A 21,437-nucleotide genomic window follows, 5' to 3' on the forward strand; every position below is an offset into this window, starting at 1 on the left:
AGTCCCAGGCGTTGATCGCTGGCGCCTCACCATTGCGGATCTGCCTGCTGGAGCTGATCATGGAGCAGCTGCCACCGACGGTACCGTTCCTCGACATTGGGATCATGGTCTCATGGTCAGCACCATTCCCAATGCGACCGCTCCTCCTGGTCCAGGGACAGTGGCAGGTCATATGCCAGCCCAGCCTCCCTTCATAGTCGTCAGGCGATGGGACAGGCTAGTTAGGCTGAACAGCCTGCTCTGCCGGTGCCACAGCAGGTGCATTGGCACTGGGCTCCTTGGCTGATACATCCCCTGGTGGGGGCTCGCTCAGTGTCTGGAGCCTCGGCATGCCTGTCGGTCTCCCTTTCCCGGCCTCCCAGAAAAGAATCGGTAGGACGTGCATCTTTGGTTCTGTGTCCAGAGGGCAACAAAGTGGTGGGACCTCTCTTACCGGTGGTTCCATGCCTGCATTCTCACCCTCCCCTATGTGGCAATTACGGCCCCGTCCTCCCTCTGTTCCGCAGGAGGACTTTAAGGCCCACCAGGAACTATTGAAAAGGGTGGCATCAAGTCTCAACCTTCAGGCCGAGGAGGTGGAGGAACCCTCAGACTCCCTCTTCAATGTCCTGTTGGCCTCAGTACCGGACAGGATGGCCCTTCCACTCCACAAAGGGGTGGCAAAAATTTCAAATGGCTTGCGGCAAACCCCAGCTTCCTTGCTCACCATCTCTAAGAGGGCAGAACAGAAGTACTTTGTGCCCACCAAGGGGCATGAATAGCTGTACCCTCACCCTGCCTCCAACTCCCTGGTGGTCGAATTGGTCAACCACTGGGAGAGACAGGGCCAACCAGCCCCTACTCCGAAAAATAAAGACTCAAGGAGGTTGGACTTATTTGGGAGAGAGCTTTATTTGTCCTTGAGTTTGCAGTTAAGGGTGGCGAACCATTAGGCTCTCCTGGGTCGGTATGAGTTCAATTTGTGGGGCGCTTTCTACCCAAATTTGAGGACTCCCTCCAGGAGTGTAACAGGAAGGAGTTCAAAGCTCTGGTGGAGGATGGTACAGCTGCTGCCAGGGCAACCCTGCAGGCAGCATCAGATGCTGCGGATACTGCAGATACAGTTGCAAGGTCCACGTCCTCCGTAGGGTCCATGAGAAGGGCGTCATGGCTATTGCTGTCTGGGCTGTCCTGTGAGGCACAGAATTCCTTGCAGGACCTCCAGTTCAAGGGCAAGATCTTGTTTGCGGAACAGATGGATGTGAAATTGCATGGCCTGAAAGATTCCCTCACTACGCTTTATGCCCTGGCTCTGGGTAGGCCCAAGTTTAAGCCTCAGCAGGCTTCCACCCAGGCCACCCACTCTAAATATGAGCCCCCTTATAAAAAGTAACAGGACTATAAGAAATGCCCACAGAGGCTGTCTGTCCCCCATCCTGAGTCCACCAAGGGTAAACAGGCAGGGAAACGTCAGTTTTGATGGGACACCCAGGGGTGACCTACTAATTCACACCAGGGATCCACCCGCAGTAAAGCTTCCCTTCTCCAGCCAGTTGTGCGCTTTTTTCCCCGGAGTGGTCGCGGCGGACTTCAGATTGTTGGGTCCTCATCACTGTCTCCTGGGGCTACACCCTCCAGTTTACCTCTATCCTTCCCAACCACCCTCCACCCCCATCCCTCCTGGGGGACCCCTCTCATGGGACCCTGCTAGAGCAGGAGTTGGGGCAGCTCCTTGGCTTGGGAGCGGTGGCAGTGGTGCCAGCAGAGTTTAAACGCAAGGAGTACTATTCCTGCTATTTCCTTATCCCAAAGACCAAAGGCGGGTTCAGGCCTATCCGGGACCTGCGAGGCCTGAACCAGTGCATGGTAAAGCTCAAGTTTTGCATGATCTCTTTGTCCTCCATCATCCGCTCCCTGGATCCCGGGGACTGGTACGCCACCCTCGATCTGCAGGACACATACTTCCACATTCATATATTTGAGGGGCACAAGTGCTTCCTCCGTTTCACGGTTGGGCAGGAGCACTACCAATTTACAGTCCTCCCGTTTGGCCTGTCCACTGCTCCCAGGGTATTCACAAAGTTCATGTCTGTGGTGGTGGCCTACCTCAGACATCGTGGGATCTAGATCTTCCCCTGTCTGGATGACTGGCTGATCAAGGGCAGCTCCCGGTCGCAGGTGCGGGATCATGTGGTGCTCCTCCTGTCCATGTGCGTCACCTTGGGCCTGTTGGTGAATGACACCAAGTCCGTGTTAGTCCCAGTACAGCGCATAGCGTTTATTGGGGCAGTCTTGGACTGGGCCAGGGCCTCCCTCCCACTGGACAGATTCAAGGAGCTGAAAGGGCTCATCAGCACAGTCACAAAGTTTCTCATGATGACAGCCAGAGTGTGTCTCCAGCTCCTAGTCACATGTCAGCATACACATGTGTGGTTCGCCATGTCAGACTCAGGATGAGGCCCCTCCAGCTCTGGTTAGCCTCAGTGTTCTCCCAGGCCCGAGACAGGATGGACAAGGTCCTCGCTGTGCCTGAGCCGGTGATTGTCTCCCTACAATGGTGGTCCTCCCCCGGGAACATGGTCCATGGGGTCCTGTTTAGGGGCAGGCCCCCGTTGGTGGAGCTGGTGCCTGACGCATTGGACCTGGGGTGGGGAGCCCCTGAGGGAGATGTTCAGACCTAAGGTCTGTGGTCTGCGCAGGACCTTTCCCTGTGTATAAACATCAAGGAACTCAGGGCAATGCGGCTGGACTGCGTGGCCTTCTGCTCGCACCTGAAGGGCACAATGGTCAGGGTTCTCACAGACAACACAGCCTCGATGTTTTACATTAACAGGCAAGGCGGGGCCTGCTCCTCTCCCATGATGCCCTCAGGCTGTGGGACTTCTGTATAGCCCATGACATTTGCCTACAGACCTATCACCTACTGGGCACCCGGAACTTCACGGCGCGAATCGCTAGGACTGAGACTTCTCTTCTCAGCATGAGTGGTCTCTACACGCAGAGGTGGTGCACAGACTTTTCCAATAGTGGGGAACTCCCCAGGTGGACCTATTTGTGACTCAGCAGAACTGCTGGTCCCCCAGTTCTGCTCCGGGAGGGACTGGGAGTGGGAGCTATCTCCGATGCCTTCCACCTATCCTGGTCCAGGCCAGCTTCTCTATGCCTTCCCCCTCTGATCGGCAAGGTCCTGGAAAAGATAAACCGTTTGGGCCCGGGGTTCTCCTGATTGCCCCGGCATGGCCTAGGTAACATTGGTATGGGACCCTTACAAGCCTGGCAGTCCATCTGCCGTAGCCGTTGCCATTCCGCCTGGACCTGCTCTCCCAGGACCAGAGCTGCCTCCTCCACCCCAACCTAGCTGCACTCCACCTCACGGCGTGGCTGCTCAATCGTTAGGCCGGGAGGAAAGGACGTGCTCGGAAGGGGTTCAGTCCTCTTGGAAAGCAGGCGACCCTCCACACATCGAGCCTACTTGGCAAAGTAGTCTGTTTTCCCAATGGGCAGCTGAAGGGGGCGTTTCTCCCATGGCTGCCCTGATCTAGCTCATTTTAGACTATCTCCTTCGTCTTAGAGCCCAAGGCCATGTATCCTCGTCTGTCAAGGTGCACTTGGCGGCCATATCAGCCTTCCACCTGCTAGTTCAAGGGCACAAAGTATTCTCCCATGCTATGACTGGCTGATTCCTTAAGGGATTGGATCATCTCTTCCTGTACGTTAGGCCCCCAGTCCTGCAATGGGACCTGAACTTGATGTTGGCCCGGTTGATGGGTCCCCCCTTTGAGACGTTAGCTATGTGCTCCTGGTCGCACCTCTTATGGAAGGTAGCCTTCCTGGTGGTGATCAGATCTGCTGGATGAGTCTCAGAACTCAGGGCACTGACCTCTGAGCCTGCGTACATGGTCCATAAGGATAAGGTCCAGCTCTGCCCACATCCTTCGTTCCTCCTGAAGGTGGTCTCCGCCTACCACATGGGTCAGGGCACTTTCCTGACAGTCCTCTGCCCCAGGCCCCGTGCGTCCAGTGAGGAGTGGCGCCTCCACGTGCTGGACGTGAGACGGGCTCTGGCCTTTTACCTGGAGCGGACTAAGCCGTTCAGGAAGTCTTTGCAGCTGTTCATCGCCTCGGCTGAACGCATGATGGGTCAGCCAATCTCCACTCAGTGGCTCTTCAACTGGATCACCTTGTGCATCCGTACCTGTTATGACCTGGCGGGAATCCCTCCGCCCTCAATTGTGAGGGCACACTTGACTAGGGTGCAAGCCTCATCGGCTGCCTTTTTAGCCCATGTCCCCATTCAGGACATTTGCAGGGCTGCCACGTGATCTTCAGTTCACACGTTCACCTCGCATTGTGCAGTCGTCTCCCAGACCAGAGAAGACACTGGGTTCGGCAGGGCTGTGCTCCATCCTGAGAGTTTGTGAACTCCTACCCACCTCCAACAGATATAGCTTGGAATCACCTATTGTGGAATACACATGAGCATCACTTGAAGAAGGTAAGACAGTTACCTTTTCTGTAACTACTGTTCTTCAAGATGTGTTGCTCATGTCTATTCCACATCCTGTCTTCCCTCCCCTCTGTTGGAGTTGTCTGACAACAAGGAACTGAGGGTGGGGGAGCGCACAGTGCCCCTTATACCATGCCATAGAGGTGCCACTCTAGGGGTTGCTATGGGCACGCCCCTACGGGTACTGCTGGGGGAAAACTTCTGGCTCCAATGCACATGGCGAGCTTGCACAGCTATTGTGGAATAGACATCAGCAACACATCTTGAAGAACACCAGTTACGGAAAAGGTAACTGTCTTTTACTAATTTTTTTTAAAATAAATATAATTGCATCCTGGCCTACGCCAGTGGTTAAAACTAGGTCAGAGCTCAATGTGGATGGAGCATGGAGGAGCTCTAAACGGCAGTTTCATCTAGTCCTCCCTGGTTAAAAGGAAATGGGCTATAGATCTAAAGAGAGGAGGATGAGATGATAAATCAGGAAAGAAGAGGGGACATCCTTGTGGTTGCAGATGCCTCCATGTGAAAAATAGCAAGAATCTGCAATACGAATAGGATGTGAAAAAATAAATTCTTATTTTTTTCACTTGTTTTTAAATACTTAAGATGTCTTGTAAACTGAATTGTTGAACTATATATTGTCCCTGATCTTCGTAACTAGCACGCTAGTGTATTTTATTTGACTCTGTAAGAGAAACCTTTGTGACAGTTATGTGCATGCGAGCGACTGTGAGTTTTGTCATTTTTCCCAACACTTCAAATACATCTTTGATATTTTTATATCTTAAACTGAGACCGTATCGCTTTGGTTGGGTATAGATCACCATGCGTACCTTATAGGTTTGTAAATATAGAAATTTTGAAATCTAAAATATACTTATTTTAAGTGACAAAGTTATTAAGATTTAAATCTGTCTCTTTTTGAAAATACAAACAAAAAAAATTGGAAAACATGCTTCATATAAAAACCCTATACATCTGGCATTGTTTACAAATCACAGCTATATTATATTGGTCATCACTTACAGTCCCCATGATATATACATGATTGTTTTGAATCATTTTGTTTTGTAGATAACTTTGATGAATTCATGTTGAGTAATAATGATGTTGTGCTCAGAAGTATTGCTGAAGATCTTCGGAATTGCTTACCCATTGAGGCAATGCTTAGCTCAGAACATCTAGCAATTCAAAAAGTAAGCTTGTCATTCTGGTCTCTCTCTGCTGCACCACAGAATTCACTGAGATTATAATAATAATGCTAATGGAAATATGGTCTATTGATTAGGGCATTGGAATGGGATTTGGGAGACCTGGGTTCTGTTCCCAGCTCTGCTGCTGCTTTGTTGTGTGATCTTGGGAAAATCACTTCACCTCAGTGTGTCTCAGTTAAATACTTTGATTATGCATGTAGAGTGCCCAGCAAAATGCAGCTAGCCTAGTTATGGGATATAGTGCCTGGCTGGCATGATGATTCCTATTTGGGGCCTTTAGGCACTATTACAGTATGAACGTGAAATAAGAAAACTGAAAAGATAGGGCCAGTGGTGTGGTGGTATACAGTACAGGAGATTCAAGTTGGCTTCCAGTTCCTTGTTTCCTGAGATATTAGGGACTGAAAGAGGCAAGATGCTCAGCTCATATATATTTGGGAGTAGAGAAAAGTAGCATCTTTTCTACGTAAACACTTCTTCCATTCATTCCAGGAACAGAGTTAATACATTCCCAGAGGAGTGGCATGTAGTTCTTAACTGGAAAAATGGATTGGCCTTGTACACCAGTGCTTTGAGAGGAGGAAAGAGGAGATAGGGGGATGCTTGAGGAACATACCCCCTTGAAATAATAAAAAGGCGAACACAGTAACGTCCATCTGATTGAAGATTGTATGTGCATTAATCAATGGTGTTTCTGATTCTGAAATATTAAACATGAAAAGATGTATTTCTTTAGACAGTTAAAGTTGTAAGAGAAGTAGCATTACCCTAGTGTGCTTCTGGGGTGAGTAATGAGACATTCAGCTCCCCATCTCCTAAATGTAAGTCACCTCTTCCTTTGCTCAAATTGTAAAGGAAAGAGGGAATGCATCCCTTCCCTAGCCTATGACCTTCACTTGTCTCCTGGATGCCAAAAGCCCCAAAAGTCCCTTGCCCAGCTGCTCAAATCTTCAGCTTTTCCTTGACAACTTCTACAAAGCAATTGCCTGTCAGTTGAATATTGAAGGCTAAGTCTACGCACAAGAATTACATCTATTTAACCAAATAGATTTTAAATAAATCTGTGCAACCCCTATTGAGTGGGACCCTCTCTTAAATCAATTTGCATGACTTAAATCAATTTAGCTTAATTTGTTTAAAATAGCCCTACAGTTTGGAGAAATATATATTAAATTTAGTATTAAAATACATAAATTACACAAATACCAGTAGACTGATTGGACTGAACCTTGGGGGAAGGTGGAGAGTGCGTGAGGAAGTAGTATACATAATTCTAGGACACGTGCTATGTAATTTGTGTCTAACGCATTGCATAGGACACAGTCTGGATCTTTTTAGGTTTTGTTTAAAACAACCAAATCACTGTATAAGTGAAATAAAGAGATTTGCCTGTGATTGTCTTAGATTTCATCTTCTTTTTCAGATACTTGAGCAGCCAGAGCCGACAGTTCATGTTGATGCATTCCTTTATGATGATGACGTTATTGATTCATTGTGTGAGAAGGGGAAAATGAGTAGAAACTACTGTGTAGTGTGTGGCTCACACAAGACTGCACCTTTAGGTAAGTACCGTGTTGTGAGTGCACAAGCCAAACAGATATGCTGACTGATTTGTGACTATACAACAGATATAGCTATTTTATATTTGTTAAAAACAGTCATGCAGTAACTCAGCTGAGCAACAGACCATCCATCTGATTGAGGACTTTGGCCAAGTCTAGTCTAGGAGTGCTTTACCAATATAGGTATACCGACATGCAATACCAGCAAAGTGTACCTAGTGTGAAAGCTGTTTATACTTGTAAAACTCAGCACTTTTGCTAGTATAGTTTTTTCCAGCACTCCCCCAGCCCAAAGCAAAATAACCTAAACTTGCAAAAGCACAGCTTTGCTGGTATAACTGTGGCTATACTAGGGGCTTTTGCTGGTATCGCTGTGTCGGTCAAGGATCATGAATCCTCATGCCCCTACCAATGTAGCTATTTTATGAGAAGTCTATAGTGTAGACGTGGCCTTTGTCTTTCCAAACTGGCCTAGTCATCGGGCCAGATTGTTCCCCACACTCTGCATGAGGGAGAGTACAAGAAGCCTCCTGCACACAAGGGCCAAATACACTTGCACATTTGCATGAGTGACACCAGCCAGCCACAGAGGGGGCAGGAAGGAGACAGGGTTATGGACTGCTGAAGAGGAAGGTTCATGCAGCAGTGTCAAAAAGAGATGACATAGTGGCCACCTCCACCTTCATCTGTTAGAACAGTAGGAGGCACAGTGCCTCTGAGAGCTGCTCTTTGGCCTGATGCAGCTCTGTGCTACCCCAAAGCAGAGCAGGACCTTTAAAATGCAAGGCATAAATATTTTATTACAGTAACATCCAGTGTTCTAAAAGCTAGCTGTTCCAATTTAAACTATTTACAAAACTTTTTTGTGAACAGATGTATTGTTGTTACATTGAGATCTAAGAAACTGTATTCAGTTGTAATACTCTGAATCATCACCACCATTAATGTATAGTAATATTTCCAGGTAAATAATTAATAGAGCTGTGTGGAGAAAAGTAATTCTGTTTCTCAGAGGATTTCAGTGTTTCAGAATTTGGTTTTATTGCAATTCAGGCTAAAAACCTAAATGTTAAAAAATTTCCCCAAAAGGAAATGGAGCACTGATGCCAAAGCAGTGCGGCAGTGTGCTGAGGAGCTGGGCAAGTGAGCTGGCAGGAAAGCAGGCAGGGGTCCATGAGGACCCCTTTCTGGATTCCCTCAAACATTGTTAAAATCAGACTGTCTCCATTTAACATTATGAGTTTGACAAATCAGTAAATTCAGATGAAAAAATATTTTGAGTTTTTCCAACCAGCTCTAATAATTATAGTTAACTTCTCCTATAATAGAGGAATGGTGCTGATTCAGCTAAAGTTAATCTAGTGATTAAGGCTCGGTCTACATTAGAAAGTTAGGTAGACCCAGCTATATCGCTCAGGGGTGTGAAAAATCCACATCCCTGGGTGACATAGTTCAGCCAACCTACCCCCTGATGTACACAATGCTCGGCCGACAGAAGAACTCTTCCATTGACCTGGCTACTACCTTTCAGAGAGGTAGACTTACCTACACCAGTGGGATAGCCCCATCCATTGGCGTAGGTGGTACCTACTCTTAAGCACTGCAACACTGCAGCTGTGCTGCTGTAGTGTTTCAAATGTAGACAAGCTCTAAGTCATAGCACAGGACACTGCAGACACAGATGGTTGGTGGAATCCTATAATGAAAAAAAAGTCTAGGAAACAAGAATTAAAATATAGTAGAAGGGGAGATCCATGTCAGAGTAGGGTTAAGCTCTGCTGAATATTTTGCACTGATGAATGTTGCTCATGTAACACCTTTGTTCTGTTCTGCTTTTATTTCTCAGAATTTATTTCTCATTCCTTTTCCCTCATGGAACTGAAGTTTCTTTATCAGTATGCATTGCCTGACCTGACAGGAAAGATTCTGGTTGACGTTGGCTCCAGGCTTGGTGCAGTGCTGTTTGGGGTAAAATCCAGCATGGAAATTCATATTCTGTTTCTGTGCCATATTTTTCCCTTCTCCAGTTGGCAGCTTTCATTGTTCCATACTTTATCTTCGTCTGAGGGGACAGATCAGCAAATAGACGTCTATAGCATGAAGCATCCAGCGAGTAAGAGGTGTTCTACTCTTGTACACTCAGTTCTCCTTCTGCTTCTCACAAAGACGAAAACACTGTTGATCTCACTTATTGACTTGCCTCCACAAATGATCAGAATCTGTTGTCCAACAGTGTAGCATTTTGCTGTCTCGCACCCTGGCTGCTCTTTAGTTTGTTACTGCTCAGTCTCACGTTGCTAAATTAATGTTTTCTTTCCTGTTCTGGCCAGATAGTCTGCTGAGTTTTGGTAAATCCCATTGTGAAGCGGGAAACTCTTAAATTTCACTGAGATGCTTTTGATATTAATTTGTCTCTTAGCTCAGTGTTTCTCGACCTTTTTGATACCAGGGACTGTCTTGCTGCCTTCCTAAACAGTGTCAGGGAAATCTCAGAAACCAGTGCCAGTCCATGGACTAGTCATTGAGAAACATGCCTAGCTAACACTTAAAGCATTTTGTCCTGTCAAATACTTTATCAGGAAGCTCAAGTGTAATTTCAGATTGCTGTTGGCATGATTGGTACAGTGCATGGCCAACAGCAGCACAAAACATATTTATGAGTGCAAATTATATCAGTTAATAAAAATGTCTTAACAAAGTCAGTGGCTTCAATAGGGGCCTGATCTTGGAGACACTTGAACATGTTACTTTACTCCTCTGAATAATCCAGTTTGGGATTAGTCATATGAATAAAGTTATTGCCACATATGAATGTTTGCAGGATTGGGTCTTTAAATGTTAACATTTTGTTGTCAGTTATTGGACTTATTTTGAAGTTCTGGAGCACTTATATTGTTACAATGTAAGAGAGCCTCAAGATAAAGCAGCAATATAATTAAAAGAGAGATTCTCTTTTTCATCATATTCTTGGCTTGTGTTTCAGAAGTGGCAATTTGCCGCGTTTTATCTGCACAGGTTGCCTTTCTAGTCAGAGAGGGTTGAAGGGCTTCAGAAAGCTCTAATAATCAAATTTTAGTATATTGACATCTGTAACATTGTATGTTTGTCATACTTTTTTTTTTAAACTTTCCTATGCTAGCTCAGTGTAATTACTGTACAATGTTCATTGTAGATAAAATTGTAGTTAAAGTTGCAACATTTTACCCATTATAGGCTGATGTTTTCTGGCATTCGTACTTTGACAAAAATTCTCCTTTTGGACAGAAACATTCCATAATTGATCTGAGTCCAAAGGCAAATTACTTTAGAATAATGTTTAGAAAATTTAATTCCACCATTTTTGAGGTATTCTAAAAAATGTAAATCATAATTTATATTTTACCATTTTAAAAAAATACTGTATCTATAAGTAGCATTGCTCAGTCTAGGAGGAAAATCCTGTTTATAGGTGCAAATTGGACTTTCACATACCACTGTGTGGAGTGAACTCCAGATTCATACTGTGTGTGTGTGTGTTGGATATTTCTATTGCATTCTGTTCTCCTGCAGAAGAAAACAAACCGATAAATAAAAGAATCCCAACACAGTCTTTGTGTGTTAATTCCACCCCACTCCCCTTTCAGTTTATTTTTATAATTCGGTTTGTGCTAACTTTAGTTTTTTCCCCCATTCCCTTAAGCCAATTTCTATGTATCTACGAGTAGAAGTGGAGCTGGAGTTGTTGCTTGCTTTCCTTTCTTATCTTGGCCTATCAGCTCACATCTGTTTTTTGCTTGGTAATATTCATAAACCATTTACTGTAACTGCCAAAAGAGGGTCTCAATCCTGGAAAACTATGTAGGTTACTCTAGTGCATTTCCTACCGTTATGTTTTAAAACAAATTTAAAAATTTTTAACAACCCCTCCAATACACTTTTTTTTAACCTGCCTCTAATCATAACCTTTGTTTTTCACTTTATAATGTTTAGTTTTTCCACTTTAAGTTAGAAGAAGTCATTTTACAGGCACCTCAATTATTACATTTCCTCTCTTTATTTCAGGGCTATCTTTACAGCTCAGCATCCCAGCTATATGGAGTGGAAATAAATGCAGACTTTTGCCAGCTGCAAGAAATGATAATCACAAAATACCAATTTACAGACAGAGTACAGGTGACTAAATACGTTTTATAGTGTGTATATTTTTAATCAACTGTATAATAGATTAGTTAATACTATTTCAATGAGAGAGGCTCGTAAAATCAGTATTCTGAAGATAAATCAGTACTTGGTTTGATTTTAAACAAAACAAATAAGTTAATGTACGTTAAAATTGAGAAGAGATTAAAAGGAATCTTTCTAAAATATAGTAATATTTGATTCATGCAGCCTTTTATCTGAATATGGCTCAATCTCTCAGCTGACCCCAAACAAGTACATACTGGTCTCATTAAAATCAATAGAAGTTCTACCACTGTTTCACTGTTTGTTGAACTAGGATTAAGCCAGTATAGTAAGTATCAGTCATGCGTCTGACGAAGTGGGTATTCACCCACGAAAGCTTATGCTCCAATACTTCTGTTAGTCTATAAGGTGCCACAGGACTCTTTGTCGCTTTTTCCAGTATATTAAATGTTTATATCTAGAATGATAAGAAAAAGAAGAGGCATCTGGGGTTTCCATGTTTTGTTAAGAATAGCAAAGATACTGTCAAGGATTTGCATTTGAGTAGACGCTAAGGTCTGCAGGCTGCCAACATTGTGTTGTATTTCTTTATTAGTTTCTTTGGAACTGAGAATTTCAGTTCACATTAGTGCATATGTATGTCAGAAAAAACAAGAAATGTTCCAAACAAACTCAAACCATTATACAGAGATGCTGTTTTCATAATGAGAACAGTCCCTTTTTGGGAATGTCTGAGCCCATGCAAAAGGTCTTGTGGCCAAAGGCAATGAATAAAACACATTAAGTGAAATGAGTGTCAAAACTCCCAGGGTATGTCTATACTGCAGGCGGGAATGAGGTGTGTCTAGCTTGGGTGGCTAGCCTGAGCCTTTACTGGTGCTGCAGTGTCCACACTATTTTTTTTTTTTTGGTACTAGCTCAAGCCCCGCTGGGATGAGTCTGTTTACTTGGGCTGTGAGGCTTACTCCCAGCTGCAGTGTAAACAAGGCTTCTGATGTGTCTGAAATATATCAGTGAAATACGATTGTACTGTACAACAGAATGCTCCATCAGGTTAATTCACTAGAGACTGTAGATGTGTATATACATGCTCTTGAGTTGCTTTATATCTGGAAAATATACACCTTAAATGTTAGTTTTTCTTCACACTTTGTAATTCTGCTGAAGTGTTGTAGTTTTCAGTGCATAAAGATAAAACAGAGAATACATTTTCAAAGCAGTGCCTGGTGACTTTGCCATTCAACTCCCACTTGATGTTAATTTAGTCATGTGACTCCTGTTATTACACTCTGTTTTGAACATTATCACACACTGCTTTAAACATTTCAGTCTTGGATTTCAGCTTCACCCTAAAATCAATCCTCTCTTTTATTGAGATATACAGTAGCATGAAAAAACAGCCAGAAGCCAGTTGGCTAAGTAATAAGTAGGTAAAAAGAGGTTAAAAATCTTGCAGGAAAAAAAGCCTCATAATGGCCACTGTTAGCTGGGATGTTCTGATAAAAATCCAGAACAATACACTCTTTCCACTGTAACCCCTACTGCCTGAGATATCAGGGTAAAACAATTTCTATATTTAATAGTGAATTTATGAGTGAGTCTTTTGTTGTTCTGTTCATAAATTTAAAAAATAAGTGCATAGAAGTCACTTATGTTGTACCATGTTTGATGTGAATGCTTAGAGGTTGGTTAAAAAAACAACAACAGAAGTTGGGGCAAATTCAGAAAATCACCCTTACATTTATCTAACTTTAATACACGTAACTATTTTTATATAGTAGTTTTTGATTTTCATGGTACTAAGAGAGAACCACTTTTCAGTACTGATTTCTTTTTCCCTTTCAATTTAGTAAACAGTCAGTCCCCACCTTTCGTTGACGAATACTTATATATAGCACACAAACATTTTTTTTTTTCTTGGCAACATTGTGGAGGATTTTAAAGAGGGGATTTGGAATTCAGAGGACATTTCAAAAGAAGGTATTGCAGCTCAGCTTTGATACCGTTTACACAATCCCTTTAAATCACCAAATTAGAAGGAGTATATAATAGTTCCAGGAAACAAGAATTGTACTGTACCCAGATAACATTGTCATTCAGATTAAAGAACATACTGAGAATAATGTCCAAATAATCTTCGTAACCAAAGAAGCAGAGAACTTAATTCCATTTATAGTCTAGGTGCACTAAGAAGTATGACTATAAACTCTTAGTGAACCCTTTGGCTCTATTCTCTTAAATGGATGAAAGTCACCAGGAAAAGTCAGGAAAGAGTGGGTTTTTTTGTTGTTGTTGTTGTTGTTGTTTTTTTGGTTTACGGAAATGTTTGGCTATAATGGAATCACTACAAAATATTCTGTTAGTACAGGGGGCCACATCTGGGTGGGGAAATTGCATGCAGGGCCATGGATGTAGGGCTGGGGCATGAGGCTGGGGTGTGGGAGGGAGTGTGGGTGGGGGTGTGGTGTGCAGGAAAGGGCTTTGCAAGGGGTTGGGGTGGAGGAGGGGTGTGAGGTGTACGAGGGGGCTCAGGGTAGGGGGTTTGGGTGCAGGAGGGGTGTGGCGGGGGCTCAGCAGGGGGTTGGGGTGCAGGAGGGGTGTGGCGGGGGGCTAAGGACAGAGGGTTGGGGTGCGGGGTGCAGGAGGGGGCGGGCTTCGGCCCGGCACCACTTACCTTGAGTGGCTCCAGGGTGGCAGTGGAGTACAGTGGGGCTAGGCAGGCTCCCTGGCCCTGCACCGCTCCTGGAAGCGGCCAGCACCACTTTTCTGTAGCATCTGGAGGGGTAGGAAGGGGCAGGGGTTCTGCATGCTTCCACTGCCTGCAGGTACCTCCCACAAAGCTCCCATTGGCTGTGGTTCCCCATTCCCAGACACTGGGAGCTTTTGGGGGGGGGGTTCCTGCAGGTGAGGGCAGCACACAGAACCCTCTGCCCCCCACCCAGGGGCCGCAGGGACACGGTGCTGGCTGCTTCTGGAGCGGCACTGGGCCAGCAGCGTCATAGGGGTGGCAATCATGTGAGCCAGATCTGGCCTGCACCCTGTCAGATCCTTCCAGCCTGTGACGGTTGATAGGTTATTAGTCTTAGCTGCATGTCCATGAATTCCGAGCTCATCTCCTTGGGTACTGCTTGTGAGTCTCCTGCTGTGGAATTGATGTGACATGAGGAAGCACTCGAAGAAAAAACGGTTTCTAACCTTTCCATAATTGTTTTTCAACATGTGTTGCTTGAGTCCATTCAATAATTCACCCTCCTGCCCCTCTGTCAGAGTTAGCAGCCAAGAAGGAACTGAGAGGACGCAGGGATGGTGATGCCCCTTATACCAGTGCATAAGTGCACAGCATCAGAGGGCACAAGAGCTGGTCTGATGAATACCAATGAGAGGGGAAATCTCCAGCAACGGTGCATGCAGTTTGTGCACACCTAACACAGAATAGACATGAGCAACACATCTCAAAAAAAAACAATTATGAAAAGGTTAGTAACTGTTTTTTCCTGCATTATTAGTCCCTTAATACTGACTGTAAAAGGTAACCAGTGCTACTGCATCATCCTGTTTGTCCACCATGATAATGTCACTCCTATAAGTAACACTTTCATGGTGACAGTGATCCAGTGTTCTACTTCAGACTGAGTAAGCAAAGTATCAGTTTAGCTGATTCCAGAAGTTAGACAAATTCATTAGGTTGATTTCTAATTGGTAGGGACTCTTCAAATCAAATATTGGTGCACAAGTAACACATGGATTGACAAAATCCCAAAAGAGATTATACTACTACTTTTTCAATCAGAGATTTATTTTTCTGGGTTAGGAGGAAAGTCCTCCAACTTCCTGTTAGTTTTGATGAGCCTCCAAATTGCCCCACAACTCCATTTTCTGCTACCATTGTTTTGGCTGAGGAAGACTGGACAGGATGCTGATGTTCAAGAAGAGCTGTTATACTGACTGGAGAAGGACCTGTTTAATAATATGAGGCACTCTGTCTCTGCAGTTCTCCCTCTGAGAGCTGAGCACATCGCATCTCCATTACTCCCAGTATGTAGAAGGAGAATACAATAACCAAACTTGGGTCTTCATGGACAGTCTGAGCCTTAATCACTAAACAACCAGCTCAGCCCTTAAAATGCATTTTAATAGCTTCATTAAAAGCTTTAGCTGGATTAAATCCTTTACTAAAATTAATAAGCATTCATGATGATAAAGCACAGGTAACTAAAATAAGTAATTTCCTAAATCTTCTATTGTGGCATTCAGTGATCAAGAGCAAAGTAGATGTAATATATTTTTATTTTATATACATAATGAATTAAGTACTGTAATTACTGAGGAAATAAAACTGGCTTCTTTAACACTCACGCTAGTGAGTTCATTTCTTTGATACTTAATATAAATTGTATGAATTGTATACTGTGCTCTGTAGACAGACCATGTCTATTAGAAAGCTGTGCATCTTCTTCTAAGTTAATTTTAACATATGTACAATTATTTGTCCTTCAGGTGCTTCATTCGGACATCTGTACTCAGGCTTCACTCCTTCAAAATGCTGATGTTGTTGTAATGAATAATGTCTTTGAATATTTTCTCGACAGACTGGAACAGGCCAGGTAAGTATGTGTCCAAACAAGTAATCAGTTTCTCTGCCAGTGGATTTAACCTTGCAAGTTATAAAAAATCCTTTATATTGTGCCTTTTGAAGTCACACACACAATTTGTATTAGAAAAATGTATTTTAAAATGCCTGTACTTGATTTAGTCAGATTTAGCAGCTAAAAGTTAAGGGCAATCATTAGTTTTGAAATCTACTAAAAGCTTTTTCTCTTAGTTCCACCAAAACATTTCTGAGAACATTTGCACTAATCTGTTAAATAGGGTACTATCTTTATAGGAAATAAAGCAATTCAAGGCCATTTCTTTAACAACATAAAGATTAAAATCTATAACAAAATAAGAGGATCCTTCATCAAACCTATGGATTACAAAAGGGCTATAAATACATATTCACACTGCAAGTTACGGTTACTAGTGATATTTCAAACATGAAGTCCTCAAAGGTGAGCTATAAAGGGCAAAGGCATGGTTAAGATTACGCCTGTGTTCTTTGAGACACAGTTATGCCTTTACTTGCCTTAAGAACTAAAGATTATTGGTTTAATGTTGCACAACAAACCTAAGGAAGAATGAGCTTTGCAGAGTGATGGAAACTATATTATTCTTAGACGATATTACTGTGGTATGTGAAATGATCTGACTTGTAAAATCAGGAAAAAGTAATGCTGGAGGATATATCTATAATACTGTGATTATGTTAATTTACCTCAAAGTATTTTGTCACCACTGCAGCATAGTGATATGAAGAGAAACTTTTGGCTATAGTGAATAAATAAGTGAGTGAGGACTAGCCTCTCTCCTCTAGAGACCAGAGTTCAGATTCTGTTTTAGGTCATAAATTAAGTTGTCTGGTGTCTCATCCTAGTTTAAAGTGGATATTTGTTGACTGTCACAAAAAAACAGCAGACTTGGACATAACTGGCAGCCTCTCAGGCTCCAGATTGGAACAGCAAGAGTGTTGAATGTCATGGGTAAGGTATGTTAGAAAAGTTAAGTGAGGAAGATTACATAATCTCTGCCCTCACCACAGGCCACTGACAGAACTATTCATTCTTCCCTTTTTTGAGCACCTAGTAAACCTAGTTTTAAAGAGGAAAATAAACAACATATTTCAAAAATAAAACTCCAAAGCCATATGGTCTCTCTGATCTGCATGAGTAGCTCCCACTGATGTTAGTGGCTGGTCCACACACAGGGACGTACAGTAAGATATGAACAATGACTTTATACTAAAGCACAAATTGCCTTTAAAGATTTGCAATCTACTTCTGGTCACTAAATTATCAGTGTTAAATTCATTTTATATTGAATGTGTTTCTTTCTCTAAAAACTGGCAGTCTTTTGATCTTTAAATACTATATTTGGATTTTAAAATATGTTTCAGAGCCTGGGAATTTATCAGTCATAATATGAGGAAAAAAGGGTCATTATTAGTGACAGTCCCAAGCCTTGAAGAATCTATCTCAAACCTACAGGTTCGTGGTTCTTTTTCAAATAGTTTTAGCTGACAAATTTTATCTTACTCTTTATGAAGATGTTATGGTGAGTCAATATGCATTCTAATACACCTCTACCCTGCTATAACGCGATCTGATATAACACAGGTTCGCGTATAGTGCGGTAGCAGTGAGGCTCCAGCGGCGCTTTAAAGGGTCTGGGGCTCCAGCTGCTGCGGGGAGCCCCGGGCCCTTTCTATCACTGCTGGAGCCCCGCTGCCCCTACTCTGGGGCTGTGGCAGCGGGGCTCCATCGGCGATTTAAAGGCCTTGGGCTCCCCGTAGCGGCTGGAGCGCAGAGCTCTTTACCACCAAAGTCCTGCCGCCCATACCCTGATATAATGAGGTTTCAGCTATAATACGGTAGAGATTTTTGGCTCCTCACGACCGCGTTATAGTGGGGTAGAGGTGTAGTTACTATTCAGGCTGCACAGTATCACAGAGAGGGCAGTGTAGTCAAATGCTTAGAGCAGAGAACTGGGAATCAGGACCTGGCATCTATTCCCAGCTTTGCCAGCAATTTTCATGACCTTGGAAAACTTATTTCAATCTCTCTGTGCCTTGGTTCCCCAGCTGTAAAATTGGGATACTATTTATCTACCCCCACAGGGCTGTTATGATGCTTAATTCATACCACCCCTTAATTTTGAGGATCTCAAAGTATTATACTATTATTAAAGCCTATACTATGTCTGGTTTGAGTTGTATAACATGCTTTCATCAATATATTACTTGGAATATGGGTGAAAACATAAAATCATGTGTATAATTAATCAGCAGATGTTAATCCAAAGAGACTCCCATTCCAGCTAAAAACTCAGTATGTTTTCCACAGTCAGACCCAAACTTGAGTAAACAGATAAGCTGACTGATTTACTTTTTAGAAGTTATCCTTACTCTTTCCTATTTAGGTAAAATGATGCTTCCAGAAATAAGTGTAACTTACCAATGGTGAATAAGCTGTAATGGCTAAACTGTCTTTCTCCCCTCTTCTCACTGATGTCTGCCACCCTTGGAACATAGGTTGAATTGGTTGTTCAAAACTGTGTTAATTTATGTATCTGTTTTTAATTGTTTCAGACCGATATACTGCTCAACCAGTGGGTAGAAGAGATGAAGTTGGACTATGATGTATACATGGAAAAGGATATTGATAGAGAAGTACTTGAACAAATTCATTTGTACAAGATTCTCTAGCATACACACTGATTTATTGATAACAGTGTGAAATCATTGACTTCAGAGGGAGCTGTATGAAAGGACTGTAGGATTAAGCCCTATTTCCAAAATAAATCGTGAAAAATCTTACTATTTATTTTATAAATTATACATATTCTCACTAATGAAACAGGAGCTTTTGAAAACATATTTTGAGATGTCAAATTTCTTGCATTAAAATTCTCAGTGTGTCATAACATTACAATAAATTTTACCACTAGGTATCTCTGTAGCTTCATTCTTCATGGAAGTATTTTGAAAGAACAGCAGTCTACTAACACCAGAAGAGTCCATCTTGTGCATTATTAATGGCTGTGAACCTCCCAAAGTTTTTTTTTTTAAATATATAAACAGAAAAATAGAGACCCACTATTAAATGTGAATGGTATTCATATATTTAACACAGTTTTATTTAAAAGCTTTCATATATTATGTTGGGAATTTAGTACTGACAAACTTACAGTACTGCTATCAATATGCTGCCTAGGGAATTCCTGATTATTATTTTTTTAAGGTCTACAGAGTAGTTACAGAACCTATAGGTATTTGTGTAGAAAAGACTATTGTTCCAGTTTAGAGTAGCATTGTGATAGTGGTGATCTCCTTCTATTCAATGGTCCCCAGGTTGACTGTTGATGTAATTGGGGATAAATAAGAATCCATCAGAAATACTGGTCTAAAAATAGGAGAATGAAAATCTGCTTCACTTCCTTAATTTTAATGAGGATTGTAAGGGGTTAAGAAACTAAATATTCTGAGCAAGAGTTATGGCCTAGCATAATCTTTGGTGATGTAAAACATTGGCAATACACAATAACAGAAATCATCCCCAAACCCTCCCAAAGAGAATGAAAAGATATATATATATCACACACACACACACACACACACTCTTATATTTAGACTTTCTATTCCACCTGTATAAAACTTTCAGTTCATTGAAAAGTTTTTCAGCTTTAGCCATCACTGACAATCAATATGTTTTGCATTTCACTGCAGGAATTTTTGACTATGTGCAGTGTCAATTGGAAGCAATGTTACTGTATGTCTAAAAGTTTTCTACACAAGTTAAGTCCTGTTCAAGTAGCAAAACATTATACTGGCTAAAGTTTTTTATTTTTCTAGTAATTTGCAGCAAAGAATACATGTAAAATGTTGCAATAATATATATAGAGGCAAAAAGATGTAATAGCTAATTGAGGCCTTAATAGCACACCAAATACATGGATCTTTATTATGTGGGTAGAACTTTATTTTTGAGGCCAAGAAGTCAGATTTATCTCACTTCGTTTTGTTTTTGTGGGGGTTGTAACTTGACTTATGTTGAGCCTTTACCTAGAGACTCTGGTGGATGCATTTTTCATAAATTATAAAATGAGTAAAGATGGAAACTTATTGTTAAAAAGTTTCTATTTATTTTCTTTATCTAGAATAATTGAGCCCCTCTATATTGTGTTCCTGTACTGATCAACTAGGAAGAGATTCCCCATGAGGCTAAGCCACATGCAAGATGTTGACAATATAAGGCTGTGATTTGAAAATGAATGAGAGGGGTCATGAAACAAAAAAGGAAATTTAATGTGCATTACAGAATGAGGAAACAAGCTCTTCAACCATAATAATTAGCTGAGAAAGGTATGACACAAGTTTGACTGAATTTCAAACTTACAATTAGGGCTCCTATTGAGGAAAAAAATGGTATGACTTGATCATAGAAGGCTACTTTAATAACAAATACTGCTGTATGAGCAGAACATAATTCCACACATTCGTTTGTTGGTCATGTTTCAGAGGTACAGCAAGGATCAGTCATTTCTCAGTTTTCGCTACTTCTTAGTTTTCTCCATGTGACTGGGCTGGTTTGTAATTTTGCAATTTGTTTTGGTAGTAACTATATAAGGGGTGCCAGCTTTCACCACTCTCTCTTCCTTCCTGCTTCTCATTGACTCTCCAAATGCTTTGGTTTTTAAGTTGCTGTTGGGTAAAAATTTCAGTAGAGAGATGGTGGAGCACATCCATATTTGATGACATTTGGACCCTCTGACATTGAAAATGTTACCTGTACTTCTGTAGCTCATTTACAGTATAGGCTTTTACAAGAAGGCTCCTATTACCTTTTTAGACTAAGTTCAGAGGCAAGTCCAGGGTCGTTTAACTTACATTTTCACTTGGCACTCTCATCAAGAATGTAACATTTGGACACCCTTAAACTGAGTGACATAAACTATCACTCTCACTTACCCAAATGGAACTTACATGCCTTCTGATGCATCAACTCTAAATTTGGCCCACAGAGTTTGTGTGTCCACTTGGCCCACAGAGTTTGTGTGTCCACTAAGGGAGTGTGAGTTGGTGTAATTAATGTGTTGGGTGCTGGAAGAGAGGAACATAAGAAGAAAAGCAACTGTGTGTGTATGAAGGTGTAAGTTAAAGTAGACCACCCTCTCCTTTAATTTTCATGATCTTCTTAGTTCTTGATGCATAAGTTTCACAAATTTTGACTCCTCTACACATGGGTAGAGTGGATGTAAGGGAGCCGGGGTGCAGAGGGGATGGGAGTGTTACACAACTTTGCACATTAACAAATCTGAAAGATGAGTTAAAATTCTACAGTTTTTTTCAAAATATCAGATTAGGTATGGAGTGTCCAGTAGGTAGGGTTCTGTTCTCAGCTGTGCCCCAACGCACTG

The 21,437-nt window shown here is 42.3% G+C and overlaps 1 protein-coding gene across 5 annotated transcripts in view; it reads left to right on the forward strand.

Annotated features, from left to right (window-relative positions):
* LOC115649997 overlaps positions 1-18,969 on the forward strand; it is a 42,726-nt gene extending 23,757 nt beyond the window's left edge. For 4 of the 5 annotated variants that reach the window (XM_030559292.1, XM_030559289.1, XM_030559291.1 and 1 more), the window contains 7 exons: positions 5,561-5,682; positions 7,124-7,262; positions 9,109-9,230; positions 11,304-11,414; positions 15,924-16,030; positions 17,419-17,509; positions 18,610-18,969. In XM_030559292.1, coding sequence (XP_030415152.1) covers positions 5,578-5,682; positions 7,124-7,262; positions 9,109-9,230; positions 11,304-11,414; positions 15,924-16,030; positions 17,419-17,509; positions 18,610-18,726 — 792 coding nt within the window. In that variant the 5' untranslated portion in view covers positions 5,561-5,577 and the 3' untranslated portion in view covers positions 18,727-18,969. The remainder of the gene's footprint in view (positions 1-5,560; positions 5,683-7,123; positions 7,263-9,108; positions 9,231-11,303; positions 11,415-15,923; positions 16,031-17,418; positions 17,510-18,609) is intronic. The other variant, XM_030559293.1, reaches the window with a different exon arrangement.
* Positions 18,970-21,437: the final 2,468 nt, after the last annotated feature.

This window comes from Gopherus evgoodei, chromosome 4, assembly GCF_007399415.2.
Source record: "Gopherus evgoodei ecotype Sinaloan lineage chromosome 4, rGopEvg1_v1.p, whole genome shotgun sequence".
Classification (NCBI taxonomy): domain Eukaryota; kingdom Metazoa; phylum Chordata; order Testudines; family Testudinidae; genus Gopherus; species Gopherus evgoodei.